A 24,417-nucleotide genomic window follows, 5' to 3' on the forward strand; every position below is an offset into this window, starting at 1 on the left:
CAGTTTATTTAGTTTTTTGATTGACATTGCACAAAATACATTTAAATTAATGTTTTTTCAGATAACTCAGTAATCGTTAATTGAATTAACCAGCGCTTATTATCACCTTTAGGAGAAAGTATCCATAGATCTTGGTTTCCCTTACAGAAAACGATGAGTTGTTTCTACATATGATTTTTGCATGTGAAGCTCATGTGTGTTTTGGGAGAGGTTTATGTAAGTAGTTGATTATGTCAGTGTATGCTAAAACAGTGTTTCTCAACCACGTTCCTGGAGGACCACCAGCACTGCATGTTTTGGATGTCTCCTTTGTCTGTCACACCCATTGAAGGTCCTTCAGTCTCTGCTAATGAGCTGATGATCTGAATCAGGTGTGTTTGATTAAGGAGAAATGGAAATGTGCAGAGCTGGTGGTCCTTCAGAAACGTGGTTGAGAAACACTGTGCTAAATTATAATGGCGCATCACAATATCATTCCTCCTAGTGTGAGAAGAAAGCAGAACGTCTCAAAATCAACCCAAGAAACTGCTGATGCCCCTTTTATTAAATTCAATCTCACACTCAAGGAAATGTAGCATGCTTCCAGAAGTATTTATTACAGCTGGTATGCACATTTGCTCCTTTATTTCCACCTCCTTAACAAGGCAAGGTAAAATTACATTCTTACCAGACCTTCTTGATGCCGATGTTCAGCTTCACCCTATTAGCATCCACTTCTAACACTCGTTGTTAACTTCAAGTTTACAGATTAAGTTAAAATTGTAAGTTCAGTTTACAAGTACATCCAGCATTATATATAGTATGTACAGAGAAACCAAACTAATTTAACTTCTAAATGCTCTTTGGTAAACAACTTGTGTTTAGAGATGTTAAGCTATAGTGAAAGTTTTCAGACAGATTTATTTTGAGAGATGGTTACAGTGACTATATGAAATTTGATTTCAATCCTGCACATCAAAATAATCAATTGAGGGCTCATCTTTAGAGGTTTTCATCCATGAGTTGCCATTGTCAGTCCTGAAAAAAACAAATGTGAAAGTAAAATTATATTAGTTATGATATAACTGACTCTCATACTAGTACGTTTATGATGAGTGTCAAGAGTGTGGATTCACCACAGGACTTTACACATCATGATTTTTTTAAAATTCAGCAAGTAATAATTCCTTACATTTATATAGCTCTTTGTCTGGACAATCAAAGTATTTTACACATTTTTGGGGGAATCTCCTCATCCACCGCTAGTGTGCAGCATCCACCTAGATGACATGACGGCAGCCATATTGCGCCAGACTGTACACCACTCTCCAGCTGATTGGTGGAGAGGAGACAGAGTGATGAAGCCAATTGTCATATGGGGATGATAAGGAGACCATGACGGACAGAGGCCAGTGGGCAAATTTGGCCAGGATGCCGGGGTTACACCCCTACTCTTTTTTTGAAAGACATCCTGGGATTTTTAATGACCACAGAGAGTTGGGACCTCAGTCAAAGAGCTTAGAATGACCGAGAGGCGACACTTTTTAGAACAGTTCCATTGCAAGAATGGAAGTTCCATTGCAACAGCCCTGGATTCCGCCATTTTGGAGTGAAAGCGATCGGCTGTCCATTGGGTCTTATTGCTGTTGCGATGGCAAGCAGCTGCTTTGTTTATGTTTTTTTATTTAAATAGACCATTAAAGCTGGGATACAACCTGAAAGACGACCATACAACACCTACTATCACAATCATCAGCACTTTAAAAACGCTGTTGTTCTATTGAGGTTTTCATTACAAAATGGCTACTGTGCCATCTAGTGGCTGTTTACCAAATTACACTAGAGTGTCGCCTCTTGGTGATTCTAAGCTCTTTGCCTCATGCGAAAGACAGCACTCACTGAGCAGTACCCTCATCAATAAACTAGGGCAGGGGTGTCCAAACTCTGTCCTGGAGGGCCGGTGCCCTGCATATTTTGGTTCCAACCCTAATTAAAGACACCTAAACCAGCTTATTAAGCTTGTTCTAGGTATACAACCACGTCTCTCATGAACACCAATTATGGAAGCAACCTAGCTTTCCCATGTTGCCTCCCATCCAGGTACTGACCGGGCGCAGACCTGCTTAGCTTGAGTAGGTGATCATGGGAGAGTTGCAGAAAGCTAACTGTCAGTAAAGGTAAAAATCATTTGAGGTTTTTTTTTATTCAAGGAATACTAATAAATAGGCCCACGATTCACACTAAGTATTAAGCCACATAACTATAGCTGTGATCATAATATGAATTATTTCTTAATCCCCAATACGAGCATATTTATATAATTTTCTGAAGGACCATGTGAAACTGAAGACTAGCACTGAATGCAGCTTTCCCACTGATTCAGCTTTCACAATGATTTAAAATAACACTAAAAAGTTTACACATCACATTTTTCCACATATTCTTGATTTAATTTATGCAGAGGATCATGCAGCTACGTCAAACACATGAAATCAATCCTACTGCTAAAAGCTTTTGAACAGTGGTGTGGCATGCACTAAATTCCAGGGGTTTCATTACCACGACGTAAAATGGGCGTGGCTCGGTCGGTGTTTGGGAAACGCCCCCTTAAAAAAATAAATAAATACTGAGAGGTCACCGATCATGCGCAGTACAGGTTCTTTTTTAGCGCGGTCATTTCAAACAGGATGATTATGGATAAAGAACCTACCGCGGTGGATAACGAAGCAAAAAACAATCATACATGTTATTTTTTTGTTGTTATAATGTTATATTTTAAAGATTTCATTAGCAAAAACAGGTGACCTCGTTTTAATCCGTATTACTCCGTTTTACTGTCTCTGGGCTTTTGTACTTCCATTTTAAACCAAATAATAATGGTTGTGGTAAGATTAACCGTGTTTTTGTAGTTTAAAATATGGTATTCAGTCATGTTTAAACAAATAAATACCACATTTTCTGTAATAAATCGTGGTTAATTTTTCTTTCTCGATCTTAGTTAATTAACATAACTCATATTTATTTTCTATTTTTATTTAAAGTCATCATACACAAAACACCTGGGATCAGGACAGGTATCTGATGTTATCTAATATAAAAGTGATCATACATGAAACACCTGGGATCAGGACAGGTATTTGATGTTACTGTATATAATATAAAAGTGATCATACATGAAACCCCTGGGATCAGGACAGGTTTCTGATGTTAATATATATAAAAGTGATCATACATGAAACCCCTGGGATCAGGACAGGTATCTGATGTTAATATATATAAAAGTGATCATACATGAAACCCCTGGGATCAGGACAGGTATCTGATGTTAACTAATATAAAAGTGATCATACATGAAACCCCTGAGATCAGGACAGGTATCTGATGTTACTGTATATAATATAAAAGTGATCATACATGAAACCCCTGAGATCAGGACAGGTATCTGATGTTACTGTATATAATATAAAAGTGATCATACATGAAACCCCTGAGATCAGGACAGGTATCTGATGTTACTGTATATAATATAAAAGTGATCATACATGAAACCCCTGGGATCAGGACAGGTATTTGATGTTAATATATATAAAAGTGATCATACATGAAACCCCTGAGATCAGGACAGGTATCTGATGTTACTGTATATAATATAAAAGTGATCATACATGAAACCCCTGAGATCAGGACAGGTATCTGATGTTACTGTATATAATATAAAAGTGATCATACATGAAACCCCTGGGATCAGGACAGGTATCTGATGTTACTGTATATGATATATAAAGTATTTGACACAAAAGCCCTGGGATACCTGAGGACAGGTATCTTAAGTTATACAGTATTAATGTAATCTGAGAGGTATCTTAAGTTAATTTGTTTAATATAACATACACTGACTTCACATGAAACACCTGCGATCAGGACAGCTATTTTGTACTGCATATAAAAGGTATTGGACACGAAACCCCTGCGAATACGTACAGGTATCTGAATCAAACGGCTGTTTTCACAATCTGCGCATGATCCGTGGCCTATGCAAATTCACATAGACCACGCCCACCCGATGACGTAGTAGCGGTTACGCTGTACTGAAACCCCTGGAAAAAAGTGCCTGCCACAGTGGTGTAGTGGTGAGAGGAGTGTGAACGTACTTGCTGTTGTGTTGTTTGATGTGGGCAATGGGAGGAGGGGCTCTGGTAAAGCTTTCCCTTGAAATCAAAGCAGCCAGACTAGTGTTGGGACACGCAGATTTCCCCCTGAACACACAACAAACAGAATCATGTTTAAAGCCACATCCACACAGCAAAGGTTGGCGTTTTGGTCTTTTGGAATTATGTAAAAAGTTTTACGGTTACACATAGGCCCGTCAGTAACGATATCTATTTTTTGTTATACAGTATATTGCACCAAAATATATTGCGATAAACAATATTATTGACATTTTAAGACCATTTTATGCCACTCATTACATAATTCCAGAGTGACAATACAATATCATCACAATGGAAGTACACTCTTCCAAGGAACACAATTTATTTAAGAATATTTCATTTAATAGTAGTCATTTTAACTATTTAATAATTAGACATTGGAATCAGAATGTGAAAAAGCATATTCTAAATAAATAATAGTACATTAACAAAGGAGTGCAAGGTAAAAAGAAACAGGTGCTGCGATATCTGATACCGGATCTATTTTCTGTTGTCAAACACCCACATTTAAATATACTAAAGAAATTTATAATAAAGGGTGGCATGGTGGCATAGTTGGTAGCACTGTCACCTCACAGCAAGAAGGTCGCTGGTTAGAAGCTTGGCCTGGTCAGTTGGTATTTCTGTGTGGAGTTTGCATGTTCTCCCCATGTTGGTGTGGGTTTCCTCCGGGTGCTTCGGTTTCCCTCACAAGTCCAAATACATGCGCTATACAGTAGGCGAATTGGGTAAGCCAAGTTGTCCGTGATGTATGTGTGTGAATGGGAGTCTATGGGTGTTTCTCAGTAATAGATTGCAGCTGAAAGGGCATCCGTTGTGTAAAACATATGCTGGAGGAATTGGCAGTTCATTCCACTGTGGCGACCCTGATTAAAGGGACTAAGCCAAAAAAATGCATGAATTTATAGCAAATACTAGTGTTTTTCTAACCATACTGACACCTCCAATATAGATAGAGATGTCGCACAATTAGCTAAAATGTTGCTAGAATAGTTTATCTATGGGCGATATATATGGGTGGATCACCAAAAATGATTGATGTCATGTCCATTTGTTGTGCAATAAGTTGATATGTTGATTATTGTAATAGGCCTAGTCATACATGCATCAAATTAAGGTTAAAAGAGTGCCAAATACTACTGAAATAGTAGTGTGAATGCCAGGTGTAACCAGAACAAAGCCTATACATTTAAAACACACACACACACACACACACACACACACACACACACACACACACACACACACACACACACACACAGACACACAGACACACAGACACACAGACACACAGACACACAGACACACACAGACACACACAGACACACACAGACACACACAGACACACACACAAAACTAAAACCACAGTTTCCGCTGACCTGATGGCAGTGATTACCACATTGCGCTTGGGTTCATTATCATAGCTGACGCTTTCCACGCCGTACACCTCGGCCAGCTCATGGATAATTCTCCTGTGGTCACGCTTCATCGGTGGGAAACAGTGACTCCTTTTAGGTTGTTTACCCTGAGGACAAAACACAAACATAGAGCTCAGAATAAACGATACTAGTTGTTGAGAACTCCATTTTAAAAAAAATTCTGTTGGTTTGGGTCTCACCTTGTTAGCCAGTTCAACCAAATTCCTAATCTCTTCCTCGATTTCACTGACAAACTTAAAATCTTTCCTGAACAGTAGGAAAAAATATGTATGAGTGTTCTGTAGTAGACTAAACAATAGATGTTTTGTGTGTATATTTCTACACTTCAGTTTTTAACTTGTCTTCCAAACTCTGTTTCTAGTACAGTTACTTGGAATGTTGGGTCATAACAAAAAACAAGCTCTATACATTAACATACATAAATATCTGTTCAAAAAAAAAAAAAAACAACAACACAGAGCAGTTTATTTGATATGTATGTCTATCTATTATCTATCTGTCTGTCTGTCTGTCTGTCTGTCTGTCTGTCTGTCTATCTATCTATCTATCTGTCTGTCTGTCTGTCTGTCTGTCTGTCTGTCTGTCTGTCTGTCTGTCTATCTATCTATCTATCTATCTATCTATCTATCTATCTATCTATCATACGTACACATTTCTTTCTTTTTTCTTTTTAAACAGTCCAGTAGAATTTATACATTTGGCCAGCTAGTGAACCCATTAAGTGTTTTCAAAAACACAACAGGAGTATTAAAGTGTTTGAAAACTTCATTGTGAGCTCTTCCACAGAATTTGAGATTAGCCAGACCTCATACTAGCTTTATGTGCACTCTTGATGCACTCTTGCACTATTTTCGAATCTGAAGCACCTTGCATCCTCTTTGAGAGAGTCGGTATATTTGGAAGATGTTGACTTGAAGGGATCCACTGAGGGATCTATCTGCAGGGCCTCAGCAAGCCGCCTACAGGCAAAACAAAAAACATCAAAATCAGTGCACTCACACATATAGTAACACGCAGACATAGACCGAGGGAAAACCTGTGTAGGAAGCATAGTTTTCATGTTCACCTGTTCCTCTCCAGGGTAGCACACTCTTGATCGCACTCCAATCTAAAGAGCCAAATAAAAAGCAGCAAGTTATTGAGAGTTCTCACTTAATTTAAGCCACGCATTATAATGGAGTTCTCTGTGAAATTACCAGCCACTTCTAATGCGTTTAATCAACATATTCACTTTGTTTTCATGGTTGAGGAGAGTTAATTCTGTACCCTGCTGCTCTTCAGTGCAGCTTTAAACTGGTCAGATATCGCAAAGACTTCTAATGTTGCCATTTACATAATGTAAACACTGATCTGCTTATCACTCTCTTCTGGAATAGTATAACAATATGCAGTCGATCAAGCTTGTGTTTGAGAGTTTACCTGGCCTTTTTCTGCTCTTTCTTTGTGAGCTGTCCAATGTCAACAGATTCCCCGAGCTGCATATCTGACAGCTTACTGGCCACGGAAATAGCAGCATATCTGCAGAATATGGAGAGGAAAAATCTGTTTGACCTTTCAACAACATTGATATCAGTAATGGGAAAATTTCTGCTTGCCTTATTTTCAAATTCATATTAATTTATGGAGTATTGGCTAGCAGTTATTGCACAAACATCAGTGATTAGTGGAGAAAAAGGAAGAATTAGATGATAATTTTATCCAATTTATCAATATAAGGTTGAGCTTAACTACTTCAACTTCAGTTAGTATCACTACTATACTAAATTACAATGATGACTATAAAAGATAATAATGTGGTGCGTTTTAACCTTTGGTAGGAACTGGCTGCATCGGCACAGGGAACAGTTTCTTTTTTGCGGCCACAGTCACACTGCAGTGCCACCTACAGATTGAAAAAAGAAGTGTTGGTACAGTCAATAATACACTTTTGCTTGTTCAAACTACTTATTTAAAATGATTTAAAACAGCTAACAGCTTTTTTTTTTTTACGTTCAATTCACTTAAATTTGTAAAAATGATTAAGTCAGCTTAAGCTGGACAACATGAAGGAATAATGTGAAACCCAGCTTTTTTTACAGTGTATACCTTAAAAGATTTTGTCAAGTATTAACGGTGGAGATCAAAATAAATAAACAACCAACAAATGCAGCTCTGCCCAATTATGTTTTTGACATTATTTTGATCAATCCTCGAATTCAAACTCTTATCATTATTAATGCGAGCCAATCACCATCCAGTTAAAAAAAAAACACAATAATTTGTACCAATGGCTCCCATTGATATCCACTGTCTAGTGTTTTTTAAATATGTTGCTTTTTTATATGTGTATATGTCTAATAAGGGTCATAAGACCAAAATGTCATATATAATAAATTATTTATAAAGTATTAATAGTGTAAGCACTTTTTTCTTTTCCTTTCACAAATCTATAATAAAGGCATGTCTTTCTAGAAAAGCATACATCCTATGCATCCCATAACTGTGAGTATTAAATTACTTCCTAAATAACTTCCTATTAAATTAACATAAATAAGTCTTGATTACTAATTATGAAGAGCTGCTACGCTATTTCTCCATTTGCTTCTTTTAATTTGTAAGTTCCAAGACCTGTGAAGAGATGATGCCAACCCTGTGAGGACAGAACAAAATCTTGATCAATAGACTCAATTAAATTCTTAATTATTGTAATGATCTAATCACAATTCATTGGAAACGGTATATTATATACAATTGCAATGTGGCCATGTCATTGGCCCATGAACATTTCCTGCTTGTTATCAAACTATTTCAATAGCTGTAACAAGAGGAAATTCAATCATAACTTAAATGTTAAAACAGTGATCATGACATTATTTATCAATACATCACTCTTTTTGGATTCTCGGAAACTACAGAAATGAAACATGTAAAACAGGAAATACGCCAAGACCACTGTTATTATTTACATCCCTCAAAATGGTCTATAAACACAAATACCACTGCTCTGAGAAAGTACATTTCATTTTGTGACTGCAATTAACTATGAATATGCTTAATAGCTTTAGCGGCCACCCTACACTCTCAGAAATAAAGGTACACGAGCGGTCACTGCTGTGCTACCTTTTGAAAAGGTACACATTTATACTTAAAGGGTCCATATTGGTACCTCAAAAGTCTATATTAGTAACTTAAAATTTTAAAAGGAACACTTTTGTACTTTTTAAATACTAATATGTACCTTTTGAGATATGAACCTTTTAGGTACAAATTTGTACCTTTTCAAAAGGTACCACCCCAGAGACAGCTCGTATACCTTTACTTCTGAGTGTATACACAACACCTTATCTTTTTCTGTTTGTGATTTTGAACATAATAACATGCACCTTTTATAAATGTGCTTTGGAACATTTACATTCTCATTATTGTGAGCATCAAGTGCTATACAAGTAAACGTGAATTGAACGGATTAATTTGTTGCTTCACCACAAAATGTTACATAATCTATACCAGGGGTGTCAAACTCAGTTCCTGGGGGGCCGAAGCCCTGCACAGTTTAGTTCCAACCCTGCTCCAACACACTTACCTGAAGGTTTCAAACAAGCCTGAAGGACTCAATTAGTTTGATCAGGTGTGTTTAATTAGGGTTGGAACTAAACTGTGCAGAGCTGCGGCCCTTTTGGAACTGAGTTTGACACCTGTGATCTTTACTGTATGTCTGTCAGTGATTATATATATCAGACCACCAGCCCCTGCAGCTCAGCAGTCAAAGGAATGAAATCAGTCTACAGCTGAAGAAACAAAAGCAGCGCTTTAAGAACCAAAATGATTATAACTAGCTCAGCGGATTTTAATTGAGGACAGGCATGTACCTTGGCACTGCAGACAGTGGGTATGCAGGGGGTGCCCGGGTGGCAGGGAGCACCACAGGGGTGCCCACAGCCAGGTCTAGGATGGGTGCAAGGCTGTTTGCATTCTCCCTCTGCCTGACATTCCCCACGGTGACAGATCCTCTTACAGCGATGAGAACCACAGGGTAAGAGCTTTTCACACACTAAACCACACGAGATGTCCTGCAGGTGGCATGGGATGTTACTCCTTTGCTAGAAAGCAATGTGATATTAGGAAGGAGGTTAGGAAGCTTGAATAAAGTGCACAACATCATCTGATGCATTTTGAACAATCTACTATTATTAAAAAAAAAGTGTAAAAATATTATGACTGTTATGTTTTAAATATGTCTTTTACCTCATGATTACCCATGCACCACTTTTTGGTGAGGTAAGTACAGGGAGGGCATTTCTCCTCATTATGGCATGAATGAAACACTATGGGGGGAAAAAACAACATTCTGAGCTACAGTTTGCATCACAGTAATGTACATCGTCATGGAGTATGTGTGTGCTTGTCTGAGGAGGTGGAAGTACCTGGGTGATCACAATCATGATCCCGGGTACATACGTTTTTACATTCAGGAGGTCTGGTGCCACAAGGAATGGGCGGGAAGAGCACAGTCTCCCCACAGTAGCAGGTCAACTCATCGAAACCTTAGAGAAAACACAGAGAATGGATGTGAAAAAAAGGAGATGGATTTAAAAGCCAGAATCATTAGAGAAGGTCTGAAGACATTAATGATGTACGAAGTCACGGATCAGACCATTTTTCGGATGAGCAAAAACTGAAGGAGACAAATGTCACTTGCTTTCTATTAATACAAAAATAACACTGCAAAAAACATTGGTTTTAACAAACATAACTTTATTTTAATAAAAATAAAAATCAAGAAAGAACCAGCTGACAAAAAGAAAATATTAAATACAAAAAATCATCTTTGCTGCTGATGCTGATGATACTATTGCTAAATATAGACAACCTACATCTAACATCATATTTATTTTCAATTAATGATTCAACAATTCACACATACAACTTCATGTTTCATTATAGGTGGATCATTTTTGAAAACCTATTCAGTGACACATTCAGTGATGGTTGTTTGTTACCACCCATTGGTTAAACAATGTAATTGCTACAACATCAGCATCAAGTTCCATTTAATGGTGATTTTAATCTTTACCATAAGCATCAGTGTTTATATCTGAACTATAAACTGGGGTCCGTTCTTCGTACCTCGCTAAAAAGATCTAAGATGATTTGGCAGATCCTGGATCTTTTAATCTTGATAACTGTTCTCTCGCTAATTTGGTTCTTCAAATAAGTTCGTGAATCAGATTAGAATGTCTGGATAAACTGATCTGAGATCGCTGCGTGTGTTTTGAAGGACAGATCTATCGATCCTCGAAATCATAATCAGCAATGCAACGATTGGCTGACGGCACAGCAGCGTAATGACATCATCTGATTAATATTCAATTATCCATGTGAGTAAAATTACATCAAATTAGCAGTAAACGGTTTGTTAAATATAATACGCAAATACTTTACACATTTGTTGTGAGCTGCAGGCTTTACGCTTTCATGCGTCAAGTGTATTCATCATGTATTTCAATGCAAATCAATGTATTTAGTTCTACATTTAGAAAAGTTTTTCTTTATTATAGTAGCCGGTTTTTTTAATCGGTGTAAAGAATAACTGGGTGTTTACAAAAGCATTTTGATATTGGTAAAGGCAACTGAAACTTTTGTGAAGCATCAAATCACCGGCGCATTAACAGTCAAAACATGTTTATGACTGCTGAAATGTATTATTGCTTTTAAAAAAAGTCACATATTGTGCGTTTCTATTATACACAATTTTTACTAAAGCGATCTAAAAAGTTCATATCAATACCTTTTCTCTTTGCACCACCAGGTGGCAGTCTTTGTACTTTCATTTCGAGGGGTGTAGATTGCACAAGTTTTATCAATATGTATATTTATTTTATTTATAAATATAACTTTATATATATATATATAGTAAAAAATATTTACCATTTTCCCAAGTGTATATAACTACTATTGTAAGAAAATATCAGAATTTGGTTCATACTTTCTGTATTTCTGTATCTTTGCTTGAACTGAGCCGATCTAATCCTGTTTATATGAATTGAACCTGCTCCCGATCAGGTTTGACCTAGCAGAACTGTTGCTATGACAACAACTCTCGGATCAACTTTGAAGAACGAAACGATCCTGGATCGTGTCAAATCGTCAATATCCAAATCCAGCTAACCGAGTAATCCACGTACGAAGAACGGACCCCTGTTCTCCCAGTTCTTCTGTGTTATTTGATTGTTTGTAACGAACTGAAAAAGTGTAAAAACTGAATCTCTCTCAATCAAATGCAGATTTGAATCTTAAAAGCACTTAGTAGGATTATTAAACGTGCAAATTAGTATTGTTTGTCATTCATGTTGCGTGGGTTTGAATTGAGATCATGATCTTTTAATGTTTAATCGTGCAGCTTTGCACTGAATGCATTAATGCAGGCTAAGTGACAGAAAACACCTTTAATTAAGAAAGCATTTAGGTCCCATCACAACTTTTTTTTGTCATCATTATATTTTACAAGGAAGCCGAATGCTTTTAAATACTAATTTGAATGACATGGGAAGCGATTCCTCTGCTAATGCTATAAATGTTGGATGCAAGTTCTAAAAAGTTATTAATCCACAGGTCATGTGCGTTCTGAATTGTGGAATGTGATCCGTACACCCCTAGAAGACATGGACATCACTCAGGATGCAAAACGTACTTGTTTGCCAACAAGGCTGGCAGTTACCACGGTGGCAAAGGTCCTGACATCGATGTAGTCCACAGCTGAGCTTGTAACCACAAATCATTGAGCACTTGTGCTCCATATCCTGAAAAATGAAGAAAAAAATATTTACTTATACTTCTTGTGATTACTGCACACAGGTTAGACCGTCATGAAAATAAACACGACTTACCACACAACACAACTCTCCACACTTGTGCCTGCCGCATAAGCGCTTCTTGGTGCAGCGTTTCTCACAGGTAAACACCATGTCCTCTGTAGGGGGCAGAATATTAGCATTACAACTGATACAGTACACAACTAAATAATTAAATAAACAGCTGCCCTGTTGTTCTGTACTAAGCCAAAGCCTTACCTTCAGTCTGAATGGCTGCACAAGGAACTTCCTATAAAGTAAGAAGAGATTAAAAATTAGATCAGCAGTTTTCAGAAATGTTCTCAGCTTTGAGCAGTTGTAAAACCGTCTGACCTTGGTGTTGCTGCCACATCTGCATTTAATAGAGGAGGTCAGTGAGCAGGGTCCACAGCTGTCCTCATGGCAGAGCTTTTCACACAAGTGGACAGAATCTGCAGATCACACAAAAGGAAAATCAGAACAGTTTAGTGTTGAAAATATTCCACTTTATGATGTTGTAACTGGTTTCGATTCAATGATATCAGCCCAAATTTAGTAAGATCCATCTGAAGAAAATTGTTCATAAAAACAATCTATACAAAACTAGTAATAGCTGCTGCTGACTAATCTGAAAGCTAAGTGCAGAGCCTGACATTATTCTTGTGTTGTAAATGACATGACAAAAATTTAGCAATCATAATTGGCAAAGGGGCAGCATGGTGGCGCAGTGAGTAGCACAATCACCTCATAGTATGAAGGTCGCTGGTTTGTGCCCTGGCTGGGTCAGTTGGCGTTTCTGTGTGTAGTTTGCATGTTCTTTCCGTGTTCGCGTGGGTTTCCTCCGGGTGCTCCGGTTTCCCCCACAGACCAAAGACGTGGTATAGGTGAATTGGGTATGTGTGTAAATGAAAGTGTATTGATGTTTCCCAGTGATGGGTTGCAGCTGGAAAGGCATCCACTGCGTAAAACAAATACTGGATAAGTTGGTGGTTCATTCCGCTGTGGCGACCCCAGATTAATAAAGGGACTAAAGACTGGTTTATACTTCAGCATCGAGTGATCGGCGTGACCCACAGCGCATGCCTTGTGCGTAGCCGTGCATTTATTATTTATACTGTGCGCTGTTTGTGTTCTTTCTGCAATAACACTTCTGAAATGCTAGCTGGCAGTGAGGTGTTTATGTTCCTCTGTGTTGAGTTTCTTCGCAGGTGTTTTGTTTTTTCTGAATGCTTCCTTAAAGGGTCACGAAACATCAAAACACATTTTTTGAGCTGTTGACAGTCGTATATGTGTCCCACACTGCTAAAAACACTATTAGGACACCTATATTTAACTAAAAAGTGAAAATTGGTAGTTTTTGCGTTATTTCGAGCAAATTCGTACTTCCGGTTTGAAACAAATTTTTGAAGCTGGGTCACGGCCATGAGGTCTTAGCATGTATTCCAGTGTGTAGACAGAACGTCTGTACCTGGGTGTACCCTATTACGTCTCTGAGTGTGCTGCATTAATGCACGAGTAAGACTTGGTTCAAACCAATCAGCGCGCTCTATTGTGCAACTTTAACTTAACATTAATGTTACAGTGTAGATGGCGTCACGGCAGAGATGCCACATTGTGTTGGCAAAACAAGCGTGCAGAGTTGCTTTCATAATTTGCTAAAGTGAAGTTTTGTTTTCATTTTCTCTCTGTGAGAGCACAGCTGGAATTACGTGTGGATTACAGTCTATGCGACGCGCAACAACAATAACTTGCGTGTCTAAGGAACATTGTTTACCCGAGCTTTTCTCTTCTGCAAATGGAGATCCGGATTCGCTTCTCGTCTCCTCTTAATAAAGACGCGGCTCTAGTTGGTGTTGATTGTCCTGTCTCTACAGATTTGGTAAGTAAGCGACTAGTGCTCTTTGTTTATTCAGTTTGTTCGTATCGAACTAACTATTACACCGAGTGTAAACATGTTAGCACCACAACCAAACTATTACCGTCGTTTAGGATTTTCACTGCATTTTGTGACCGGAATAACACACACGGCTTACCTGCCGAGTGCATCTAAGTTACAGAGAAATGCAGAGTTTTTTTTTTCTCTCTCATTCGCCGTGCAGTATCAAACATTGCATGAAAAATAAACGCTTACAGCAGTTCCTTGAATTAAATACCTCGTCTGTCACGAGGGGCACGAATTAATTCCCTGAATGAAAGAGCCAAACTGCAGTTAGTCCACCATTTAATAATTTGGCAAATAACTCGATTACAGATGTCCACGTAAACACAGTCACTTTCTCCTCTGTGTGTGTGTGTTTTGACTGAAACTCAGCACGTGGTCAAATCGACACTCCCACACCATCCCTCTTTTGCTTCTCCGACACTCCCCCCTAAACAGAGCTGGACATGCCCACTTTTCTGGCTTTTTCCAAAGTAGAGGTGTGAAAACACCCTGCTGAAATGAGGGGGTTTCATAGCCCTTTAATGTACAAGTGGCTCAAATTCGCTCATTTTGAGGCTGGAACCAGCGGATGTGCAACAACCTTAACCATAAGACAAAACTTTCCATTCGGAGCTCCTTCACAGGACTCCACACTTGTAAACACTCGCTCCATCGGGCTTGCGAAACACTCATCAGCGCTACCAAGCAGAGCAATCACAGAGCTTTCGCTACGCGTTGGTGCGACGTGTAGTTACATTTTTTAAGAGGTGTGCATCAGTGACGCCAACGGCCACAGCAAGAGCTATGTGTAGGCTGCGCTGTATCATACATGTGCACTTGATGTAGAAGTACAAACCAGCCTTAAGCCGTAAAAGAAAATGAATCAATGGATAATTGGTATCTGACACACACAACATGAAACTGAAAATTACTTTCAAGCATTTACTCCCAATTCTACAGCGATGCATGAAAGAAAAATGTTCAATGAGCAAAAACATTATATATTTCAAATAATTGATGTTTGCCAAATTATTTGAAACTGCTAGCTGTATATGAAAATAAATGTAGGGTTTGGAAAATAAATTAGTGTCTTTAGAGTTTGTGCTAACTGTTTCCAAACAGAAAAAGAGCTGAATCAGTTCAACAAAAGAAATGGGCCTAAATCAGACGCATACCTGCATCTCCACATGGCAGTGGCTTGTTACAGGTCTTTCCACATGAAGGGATCGGGTCAGTGCAGGCCTTTCTCTCAGGGTAGCCAAGATCTAGAAGCTTAGAGAGGGGAGTCTGTCCACATGAACAACTGCGCACCAGCTTGGGGCTGAGAGGGCATGGCTGACACTCTCCAGGGTGGCAAGACTGCTGACAGCGATGGGACTGGCAATCTAGCATTCTACATTAGGACATTGAAAGATAAGAGCTCACAAACATTTTCTTAAAAAGGATGCAAACTAAATTGGACAAAAGATTCTGTAGAAAACAACTAAAGGACAAACAGGCTCAAATAAATAAAACTACTGCATTATTAAAAAGGACAAAAACAGTTCAGTTATTTAAGACTTTAAAGCTCTGCATACATGAATCCTGTAAAATGATTATTTTCACACATGAACAAGAAAGCAGATTTGACATTAGTACATACTTTCCACAAGGCTTGCAACAGGAGAAATATCCTGATCCATCAAACTTCTTAGAATCAGTGCCACATGCCACCTCTCTGAACACCACACCGCAGAAGCAGACTGCGCAGGTACAAAGACAGAATAGGAGAATTACAGTGTATACCATTCGATAAGAGAACATACTCTAAAAGCAACTCAATGGTAGAAAGACTACTGACCTTGCTGGACACGAAGTTGGCAGGGTTGGCATGGTCCTGAGTGGCACACCTGTGCACAGGAGTGCTGCGAGCAGTTCAGAAGAGTCCCACAAACTTCCTCACAAAGCAGAGGTCCTGTCTGACTACAACGCACCTGCTTACTGCAGACACAGGAAAATGAAGCTGTTTGGCCAGCAAATATCTCCAGAATGTACTACATATACAGTAGGGCTGCATGATACTGGATAAATATGTAATGTTGAGTGCTGTGATAACATTTCTAACAATACAAAATCAAAAATTCCAATTCAAGTAAGTAATGTTCATACTAAAATAAACAGATAATATATGTTTTACTTAGCTATTTAAATCTAAAAAAACAACAACAAAACAACAATAAAAAAGTGTCAAGGTTTTAACATTTAGACTTGAAAACACCATGAATGACTGAAAACGTGTGCAAAAATTCGGATTCTTATTGGCTGTTGTCATTTTGCTCTCTTGTTTGCCTGCATTGGTAAATTTATTGGTATTGATATTTATTTCAGCTCTTTGTTCAACTAACATCACCTACTGCAGAGGCAAGGATAAAGATAGTAAAGACCTCATCTGATTGGTCAGATCTGAATAATCAATATATGCATGCAGCACATAAATGTTTGGCACATAAAATCAACATATTTTATTGCACTTCTCTGTGATAAGAATATTGCATGTACTATTATCGCAATAACAATCATTTTTTTGTATATCGTGCAGCCCCAATATAGAGTTAGTCAGACAAAAGTACCTCATTTTTCCACAAACACAGGACTTGGTGATAAAAGCCGGGCATTGTGGGCAGGGTCCAGGATGGCACAAGCTACAGTGAGAAAGAAAAGCTGTTATCAGGCTAGAATATCAAAACTGAACTGATAAAAATTATTTCAAGAGTTCGCACTTAGATATTGTTTGATAATAATAGCAGGTTTGGCATGCTGTCCGGGAAAGAACCCTAAGCTCGGAGATAATTGCGCCCAGGGCTCCCGCCTGGTCATTGAGCATGTAAAGAGGGTACGAGATCAGGTAGTTTTTAAGAGCTCCCCCTGGTAAAACAGGAAAGGGGAGATGGGGTGGATGGGGGGGTTTCTTGGGAAAACGAAGATAAGGGATTAGGTTAAGCCAGGCTACTTATAGTGAGTTTGGATTAATCTGATTGGCTTACTAATGATTACAGTTGAGAGACCAGCTGCAATCGATCTTATCATGTGCTCCTCTCGAAATTAAGTTTGTGAAACTTTACAAATAACATAAATATAGATGAAATTATAAATGTGCACAAAGTGCTTTGTCTGGATGACTACTAATCATATAAGATCATATTTTGTTATTTTTATTTGCAATTTTTATTGTTTTATTACAATGACCACCTTTGTTTTTATTTATTTATTCATTTTAATAAAAAAAACAACCAATTTCCAATGGACAAAATCCTGCCCTACTTTTTGTCTATAGAAAGCATGTTTCTTTCAGATATACATCACAACGAGATTGAAAAGACGGTTGTAATTTATAATTTAACTGGTTTCAGGTTAACCAGACATTACTCTGTAAGAGTGTTACTTGAGACTTTTTGCTTTCACACCACTAGTTTATTTTCCAACCATTGCCACGTATCTTGCTAATGCACTGACCGTGGAGCAGCAGAGCTGGGCTCTTACATGTTACAGGGGTGATTGCATTCTCCTCCACTTCTCTTTTTACCACACATATCGCCACAGCTATGAGGGATCTCAGTGCGCTGGAACTCAGGATTGCTCACCTTCCCTGTACATTAAAAAGAAGTGACTGAAAAGCCCAAAACTAAATTCTTAACATTTATTAGAAAGTTATCAAAAAGGTAAAGCTGCATTATAATTTGTATAAATGACCAGAGATTCACAGAGGAGATAAAATAGTATGTGAGCAAGTTGTTAAGAATAACCTTACCACAGAAGCAGGTATATGAATTTGGAGCTTTCAGTGCCACGTGCTGGCATGCAGGACAACGCCAACCTTCACTGCTATCTGTAAAGATTCAGCCATTTCAATTTGTTATTAAACTTTAAGTTGTCAGAGGGTAAACATACTGCATTCGATTTTTTTTTTATTAAGAAAAGGGAAATCATTTACACAGTAGTCAGCCTATATAAACAAAACTGAACTCTACACTGACTAAAGCTCACTCAACAGACGTCTTTGTAACACCTTTGGGTAGCTATTTTGGGCATGCAAGGCCAAACTTTATCGGTAACATTTTAAAATAATGGCCCATTAGTTAATGCATGTACTAATATGAACTAAATATTTGTTAATCACTGTTCAACATTTACTAAAACATTATTAAAATCCAAAGTTGAGCTTGTTAAATTAGTTAATCATGGTGAGCTAATATAAACTAAACAATAACGTATTATCATCATCTAACTTTAACAAAGATGAACAAATACTGTAGTAAATGTTTTGTTCATGCTAGTAAATACATGAACTAATACACCATTAAAGTTAACCCTCTGTCTAGAAAAAGCAAGAAATATGAGAGCTCCAAAAACTGCCTGTCATACTTCAAATAAACAATATCTGTCCCAAACTGCAGTATAAAGGTCACTGCATTTATTTTTGTTACTGTTGTAGCACATTTGGAAAAGTGCATTACAAATAAAATGTATTGTTAATATTATGACTTTATAAGCTAAACTAGCAAAAAGTGAATCTTTCAGGTTGATCTGACTACGGATATTAAGCAGTCCTAAGCATTAGCCTTTATGTGAACTGGAACTTTTAATGGCAGCATTCTACCAACTGGCGATTATTTTTTTTAAATTTAGAAATCTGAACTAAATAAGTCCTGTATACAGTGAGAGAAGTGGCTGACATACCACCATCAGCTTGAGATGCAGGGGAGCGGGCCCATTTCTTGATGCAGTTAAGGTGGAATACATGGAAACAGCTCTGGCAGCTCCAAACCGGAGCCATGACCCGAATCACTTCACAACAGACCATACACTCATACTTTTCCTCTGTCAGCTGCTCAATTAGACAACCTATATATGCCAAAACACAATTTTGAAGAGGTTAAAAAAGCAAGTCAAGAGTCTCTGAAAATTAAATTTCACTACAGAGGTAGCAAAAAATGACAGTCCATGCAAAATTCATGCCATGTGACAACAAATGAATACAATTAACAATTCTATTAAAACAATTCAATTCTTAATATCAAATTGAATTGATGATATCAAGAATGCATATCCTGAAAAAAAAAAAAGTCAAAACGACTGTATATGAATTGTTGATATCAAGAACCGAATCGTTAATATCAACAATTACATTTTTGATAACAAGAAATACATATTTTTTACTTACATCAAGAACTGAATTATTGATATCAAGAATTGAATCTGACATATCAAGAACTGAATAGTTGTTTTTATAAACTGATATAAAAATGCAATTAAATGTAACTCCTATTATCAACAATTAAATTCTTGACCACAATTAAATGTTTGTTAAATTTGAACTATCAAGAATTAATAAGATCAGTGAGATCAAGAATGCATTTCCTGAGAACAAATATGTAAAAACTGCTGTGTATGAATTGTTGATATCAACTATTCATATTATCCAGCCATTTTGACTTTTATTCATTCTCAGGATATACATTTTTCATATCAACAATTTAATTGTTTGAATCCATGATCAGCATTCTTGATATCAAGAACTGAATTGTTGATATCAATATTTAGATTGCTACTAGTAAAAATTTCAATTCCTGATATCAAAAATTCAAAATGTCAATTCTTAATATCTGAATCTATATTTCAACATGCTACATTTGTTATACATATCTAAAGTATTTTTGACATCAGCAATTCATGAATCAGCAAAAAAGTAATTTCTTATATTTAGAATTAATCAATTCACTAGTAACAATTACTTTCATGATATCAGAATTTAACATTGCCATTAGTGGCACACATCAAAAACAAACATTTTACTAGTAGCAATTCAATAGCTGACAATTACATTTCTGATATAAACAATGAAAGAAATCAATTCTTGATATCAACATTTAGATTTTAATGGCAGCCTATGGTGAAAATAAATTGCTGATGTAAAAAGTCAAACGGTATGCCACAGAGAATCTGTAGTTTAACAATCTGTAGTGCAGTAGTAACAAGCATGCAGATCACCTCACCTGTCTGTGTTTCTTTGCTTTTGGGAGGTTCTATGCGTTTCACCGGTCCTGTTCTTCGCTCAGGACCTCCACCTCTCTTAGGACCTGGATTCTGAAGTGGTGGCTGTTTTCCCCTCATTCCCCTTCTATTCCTGTTGGCCTCCTCGGGTCTCTCACCCTCCTCTTCAGCCCCTCTCCTCTCGTCCTCTTTCATCTGAACAGGTTCCCTCTCTCTCCAGTTACCCTCAATTCCATGGCTAGGGCCTGGTCCTTTCCTCCGGAAATTGGGCTGCATACGGTGTTCGCCACCCCTCCATCCCTTATGGTTCCTCTGCTCAGGCTCGGGGTGTTCATAAACAGCTACAGGCTTTGTGTCTTTTCCTGCAGCCTGGTTTTCTAGGTTTTCCTCCTGGTCTCTGGACATAGGCTCCTTCATCAACCTCTCAGCTCTTGCTTTATTGGGTTTCTTCCATCGGTTGTCTCGATAAGGCTCTCTTACATCGACTTCAAAGGTTGCTCTTTCTTTATTCTCCTCATCTGTTGATCTATTAGAAGTGGGTGTATTAGGTCGATCATGACCACGATCACTGACTGGTTTTATCCATCTCTGGCTCTGAAGTCGACGGTCAGTGTCACCATTACCTCGTCCTCCTCTTGGTCTTCCTCCTCTGCCTCTGCCTCTTAAGCCTCCTCTGAAGGCTGGTTCAGGAGAGGGTAATGCATTATCAGTAGGGTTTTCGAACTCATTGCCGCCATGATTAGCTGCATTGGATTGTCTAAGGTGATGGTGAGGCCTAACATGATTCGCCCTCCAGTCCTGATAGTGGTTTGACTGTCTGTAACTTCTTCTAGAGTCGGGCTGATTGAGTTTAGCCTTTGGAACAAACTCTGCAGACTCTGGATTCAACTTTGATGTGTCTAAAAGTGAAAATCAAACGGTTAGCATGTTTTTTTTTGCACTTTGACTTTTTTTTTTTTAGTGAAGCGTTACGTTATCTATACAGTCATGATTGTCTTACACGCACTGTACAGTCAGTGTGTGCTTACTGACTCAGCTATTTCTGCAACACGCTGTAACATCACATGACAAAGATAAAAGACATCACCTGTTTTCCAGTCGACTGCTACAAAATTAATCTACTAACGTTAGATATGAATATGATTTATACATTTAACGACACTCTTTCGTGCTTTTATCTTGTCACAGAATGACAAAACTACTTCCACTTCGTCATAATAGACTTGGTAACGTGACGATGATAAAATATAAATTGCTAAACGGCTAAGTAAATTCGGGTAACAAGTGATAAAACACATTTGTATTCTATTTTATTTTTGATATGGCTAGGTTAGAGGCTGTGTATATGGCCAGGATCATAAACACGCTCACTTCTTCACAGCTAACGTTAGCCGTTAAGAGGAAAACAGCCAATATCGCTTACCTGTAACTGAGGCTTCTGCCATTCAGCCGGAACTCGGGGCAATTTAGATGAGATTTCCTCAGATCTATTAAGCAAATAATAATAACCGAGAAGCCGATAAAAAGAGTAGGCCCTTGTTTATAAACTACACCGCCTGAGTTCTGCTAGTCGTTCTGAAACTGCTCGTCCAATCAGCGCTCGCTGACGGCAAGACACGTGACTGCAGCGTCACAGTTCTATGCAAATAATCTGAATACCTTATAGATTTTTTGGTCCCTTTCATATAATTATATTTTGCTTTTTGTACCTATTTTATTTAGAACAATAAAAATACTAGGTATGAAAGTAAATCTCTTTTTTAAATAACTGGTTTAATAAAAATATAATTTAGTTATTAAGCTCTCAGATGACTGTGGTTTATGGAGGATGAAACCTGCAAACACAATAAATAAATATATAAATAAATAGGCAAATATATAAATGAATTAAATAAATAAATACACAAATTCATGCATAAATTAAACAATAAACAAATAAATATGCAAATTAATAAATACACAAATTCCTGCAAAAATAAATAAATACATTCCTGCAAAAATAAAACAATAAAAATCATATATGCAAATAAATAAATACACAAATTCCTGCATAAATAAGTAAATAAATACACAAATCCTGCATGAATAAAACAATAAATAAATATGCAAATAAATAAATACACAAATTCCTGCATAATTAAAACAATAAATAAATATGCAAATACATAAATGAATTAATAAATAAATACACAAATTCACACATAAATAAATACACAAATAAATAAATGGGTAAATAAATAAATGAATAAATAAATAAATACACTAATTCATGCATTAACAAAACAATAAACAAATACACAAAGAAATAAAAAAATGAATGAATAAATACACAAATTCCAGCATAAATAAATAAATCAATAAATAACTAAATATACAAATAAACAAATAAATGTTAAATAAATCTGCAAATTCCTGTAAATACATGAATACATGATAGTGTGGTGTGAAAGTGGGAAAATCTACTTTCAGTTTAGCATTTTCTTATGCTCTCAACATCCAAGTAGTTTTTAAATTAATAATCTGCCCACACTATTTATATAATTTATTTATGCAGGATTTTGTGGATTAATTAATTAATTAATTAATTTCCATATTAATTAATTCATTGTTTTTGCAGGTTTTGTCCTCCATAGTGGTGTCCCTTTCTTAAATGAAACATTTATGCTTCGGTTTTCTTTTCCAGTTCCCCCCAAAGAATGTGCCATTGTTTTTGGTGCAATCCCTGTTTGTATACAGTACCTTTGGCCAAATCTGTCCCTAAAGGTTCTTTAGATTTTTTTCTTTTTGACAGCACATTTTTGTTGTCCAATCTCTTGCAGTTTTATGTCAAACACAGATATTCACTTAGTTATTAAAAGTTCTCTTTACCTGCTTGCAGTTTTTTGGAATAATATATTTGGTGACAGATTGGGAACAGTTTTGGTTTAAAAGTGTCTTACTCCTGGGCTTGTAAAGTGATATAATGTAAACTTTATAATAAAAAAATAATAGTTGGAAACATCATCAATTCATTATCATCATTATATATATATATATATATATATATATATATATATATATATATATATATATATATATATATATATATATATATATATATATATATATTATATAATATATATAATATCATACAAATTATTTGAAGCACGTTTTTAATGGACCGTTCATTTTTTAAAATGTACCATGGAAAATGACTTATTTAATGTATGAACTATAGCAACATTAAGATTAACATTAACTGTTTAGCTAAATTAACATATACCATTACTCTTTGTTTCTGTGGAGCAGTTGTAAACCAAATTGACCCACAAACAATCCTTTGTATGTGGTTTTATGATCTTAAATGAGTTAATCACACACAAACAGTAGTTTTTCCAATAATATAACACAGCCTTTAAAAGAGAGCTAGAAATAACACATTCATTATGAAGACCGTGGATGGGCAGTATTAATGATACATGTATTTCAAATATGTATTTTAAATACAAAATAGCAATTTGTCATTTGTATTTGATAGCGTTTATGAAAAGGGATTCATATTTTGTATCAAAATACTTTAGTGTCTGGTTTTTTAAAATACTGTAAAACACTTTGTGAGAAGTCTTGATGATGACATAAAAATGTAGTCTTTAATAGTGGCGTTTGCTCAGTTATTTGCCAAGGCTTGAGATCAAACTAGAAAATGAATTGATATTGAAGAAGTTGATCAATGCTTGGAGTACAGATGGAAATTCTGCATCACATATAAAGAAAGTAACAGACAAATCGCAGGGGTAGATTTGGGAGCAGCTCAAAAACAGGAAAATAAGACAAACTACATCTTACAACATCATACCTGCCAATACTTCAATGGCTGTTTTTAATGCCAGTAGCTGATCTGCAGGAAGCAAAGAATTCTGGCCCAGATTTGGCATAAAGCTGGCACAGCAGGCATTCATCTGGCACTGGCATACAGCATGTGGGCCAAACATGGTTCAGGTTTGGCAGAGGCGGCAGACAAGACATGGGCCAGATTTCAAATGTAATAT

At 36.8% G+C, this 24,417-nt stretch overlaps 1 protein-coding gene across 2 annotated transcripts; it reads right to left on the reverse strand.

Moving 5' to 3' along the window:
* Positions 1–526: 526 nt before the first annotated feature.
* Positions 527–21,907, reverse strand: nfx1 (nuclear transcription factor, X-box binding 1). 2 transcript variants are annotated; one of them, XM_087261628.1, is made up of 24 exons: positions 21,813–21,907; positions 20,392–21,288; positions 19,076–19,240; positions 18,147–18,224; positions 17,879–17,984; positions 16,969–17,040; positions 16,200–16,339; positions 16,002–16,101; positions 15,535–15,752; positions 12,793–12,890; positions 12,679–12,709; positions 12,496–12,578; positions 12,300–12,408; positions 10,033–10,152; positions 9,854–9,933; positions 9,478–9,708; positions 7,438–7,511; positions 7,049–7,147; positions 6,696–6,737; positions 6,496–6,588; positions 5,809–5,875; positions 5,570–5,715; positions 4,131–4,235; positions 527–1,017 (listed from the first exon to the last, which is right to left on the reverse strand). In XM_087261628.1, the coding sequence occupies exons 1-24, from the start codon at positions 21,832–21,834 to the stop codon at positions 942–944; spliced, it is 3,252 nt and encodes a 1,083-aa protein (XP_087117754.1). In that variant the 5' UTR covers positions 21,835–21,907; the 3' UTR covers positions 527–941. The 2 variants fall into 2 exon arrangements, 1 of the variants encoding a protein (XP_087117754.1); XR_015496036.1 differs by lacking the exons at positions 527–1,017; positions 4,131–4,235; positions 5,570–5,715; ... (2 more) ...; positions 6,696–6,737; positions 7,049–7,147 and having other exon boundaries at positions 7,475–9,173; positions 9,304–9,708.
* Positions 21,908–24,417: the final 2,510 nt, after the last annotated feature.

This window comes from Danio rerio, chromosome 7 (assembly GCF_052040795.2).
Source record: "Danio rerio strain M-AB ecotype USA chromosome 7, GRCz13ab, whole genome shotgun sequence".
Taxonomy (NCBI): Eukaryota; Metazoa; Chordata; class Actinopteri; order Cypriniformes; family Danionidae; genus Danio; species Danio rerio.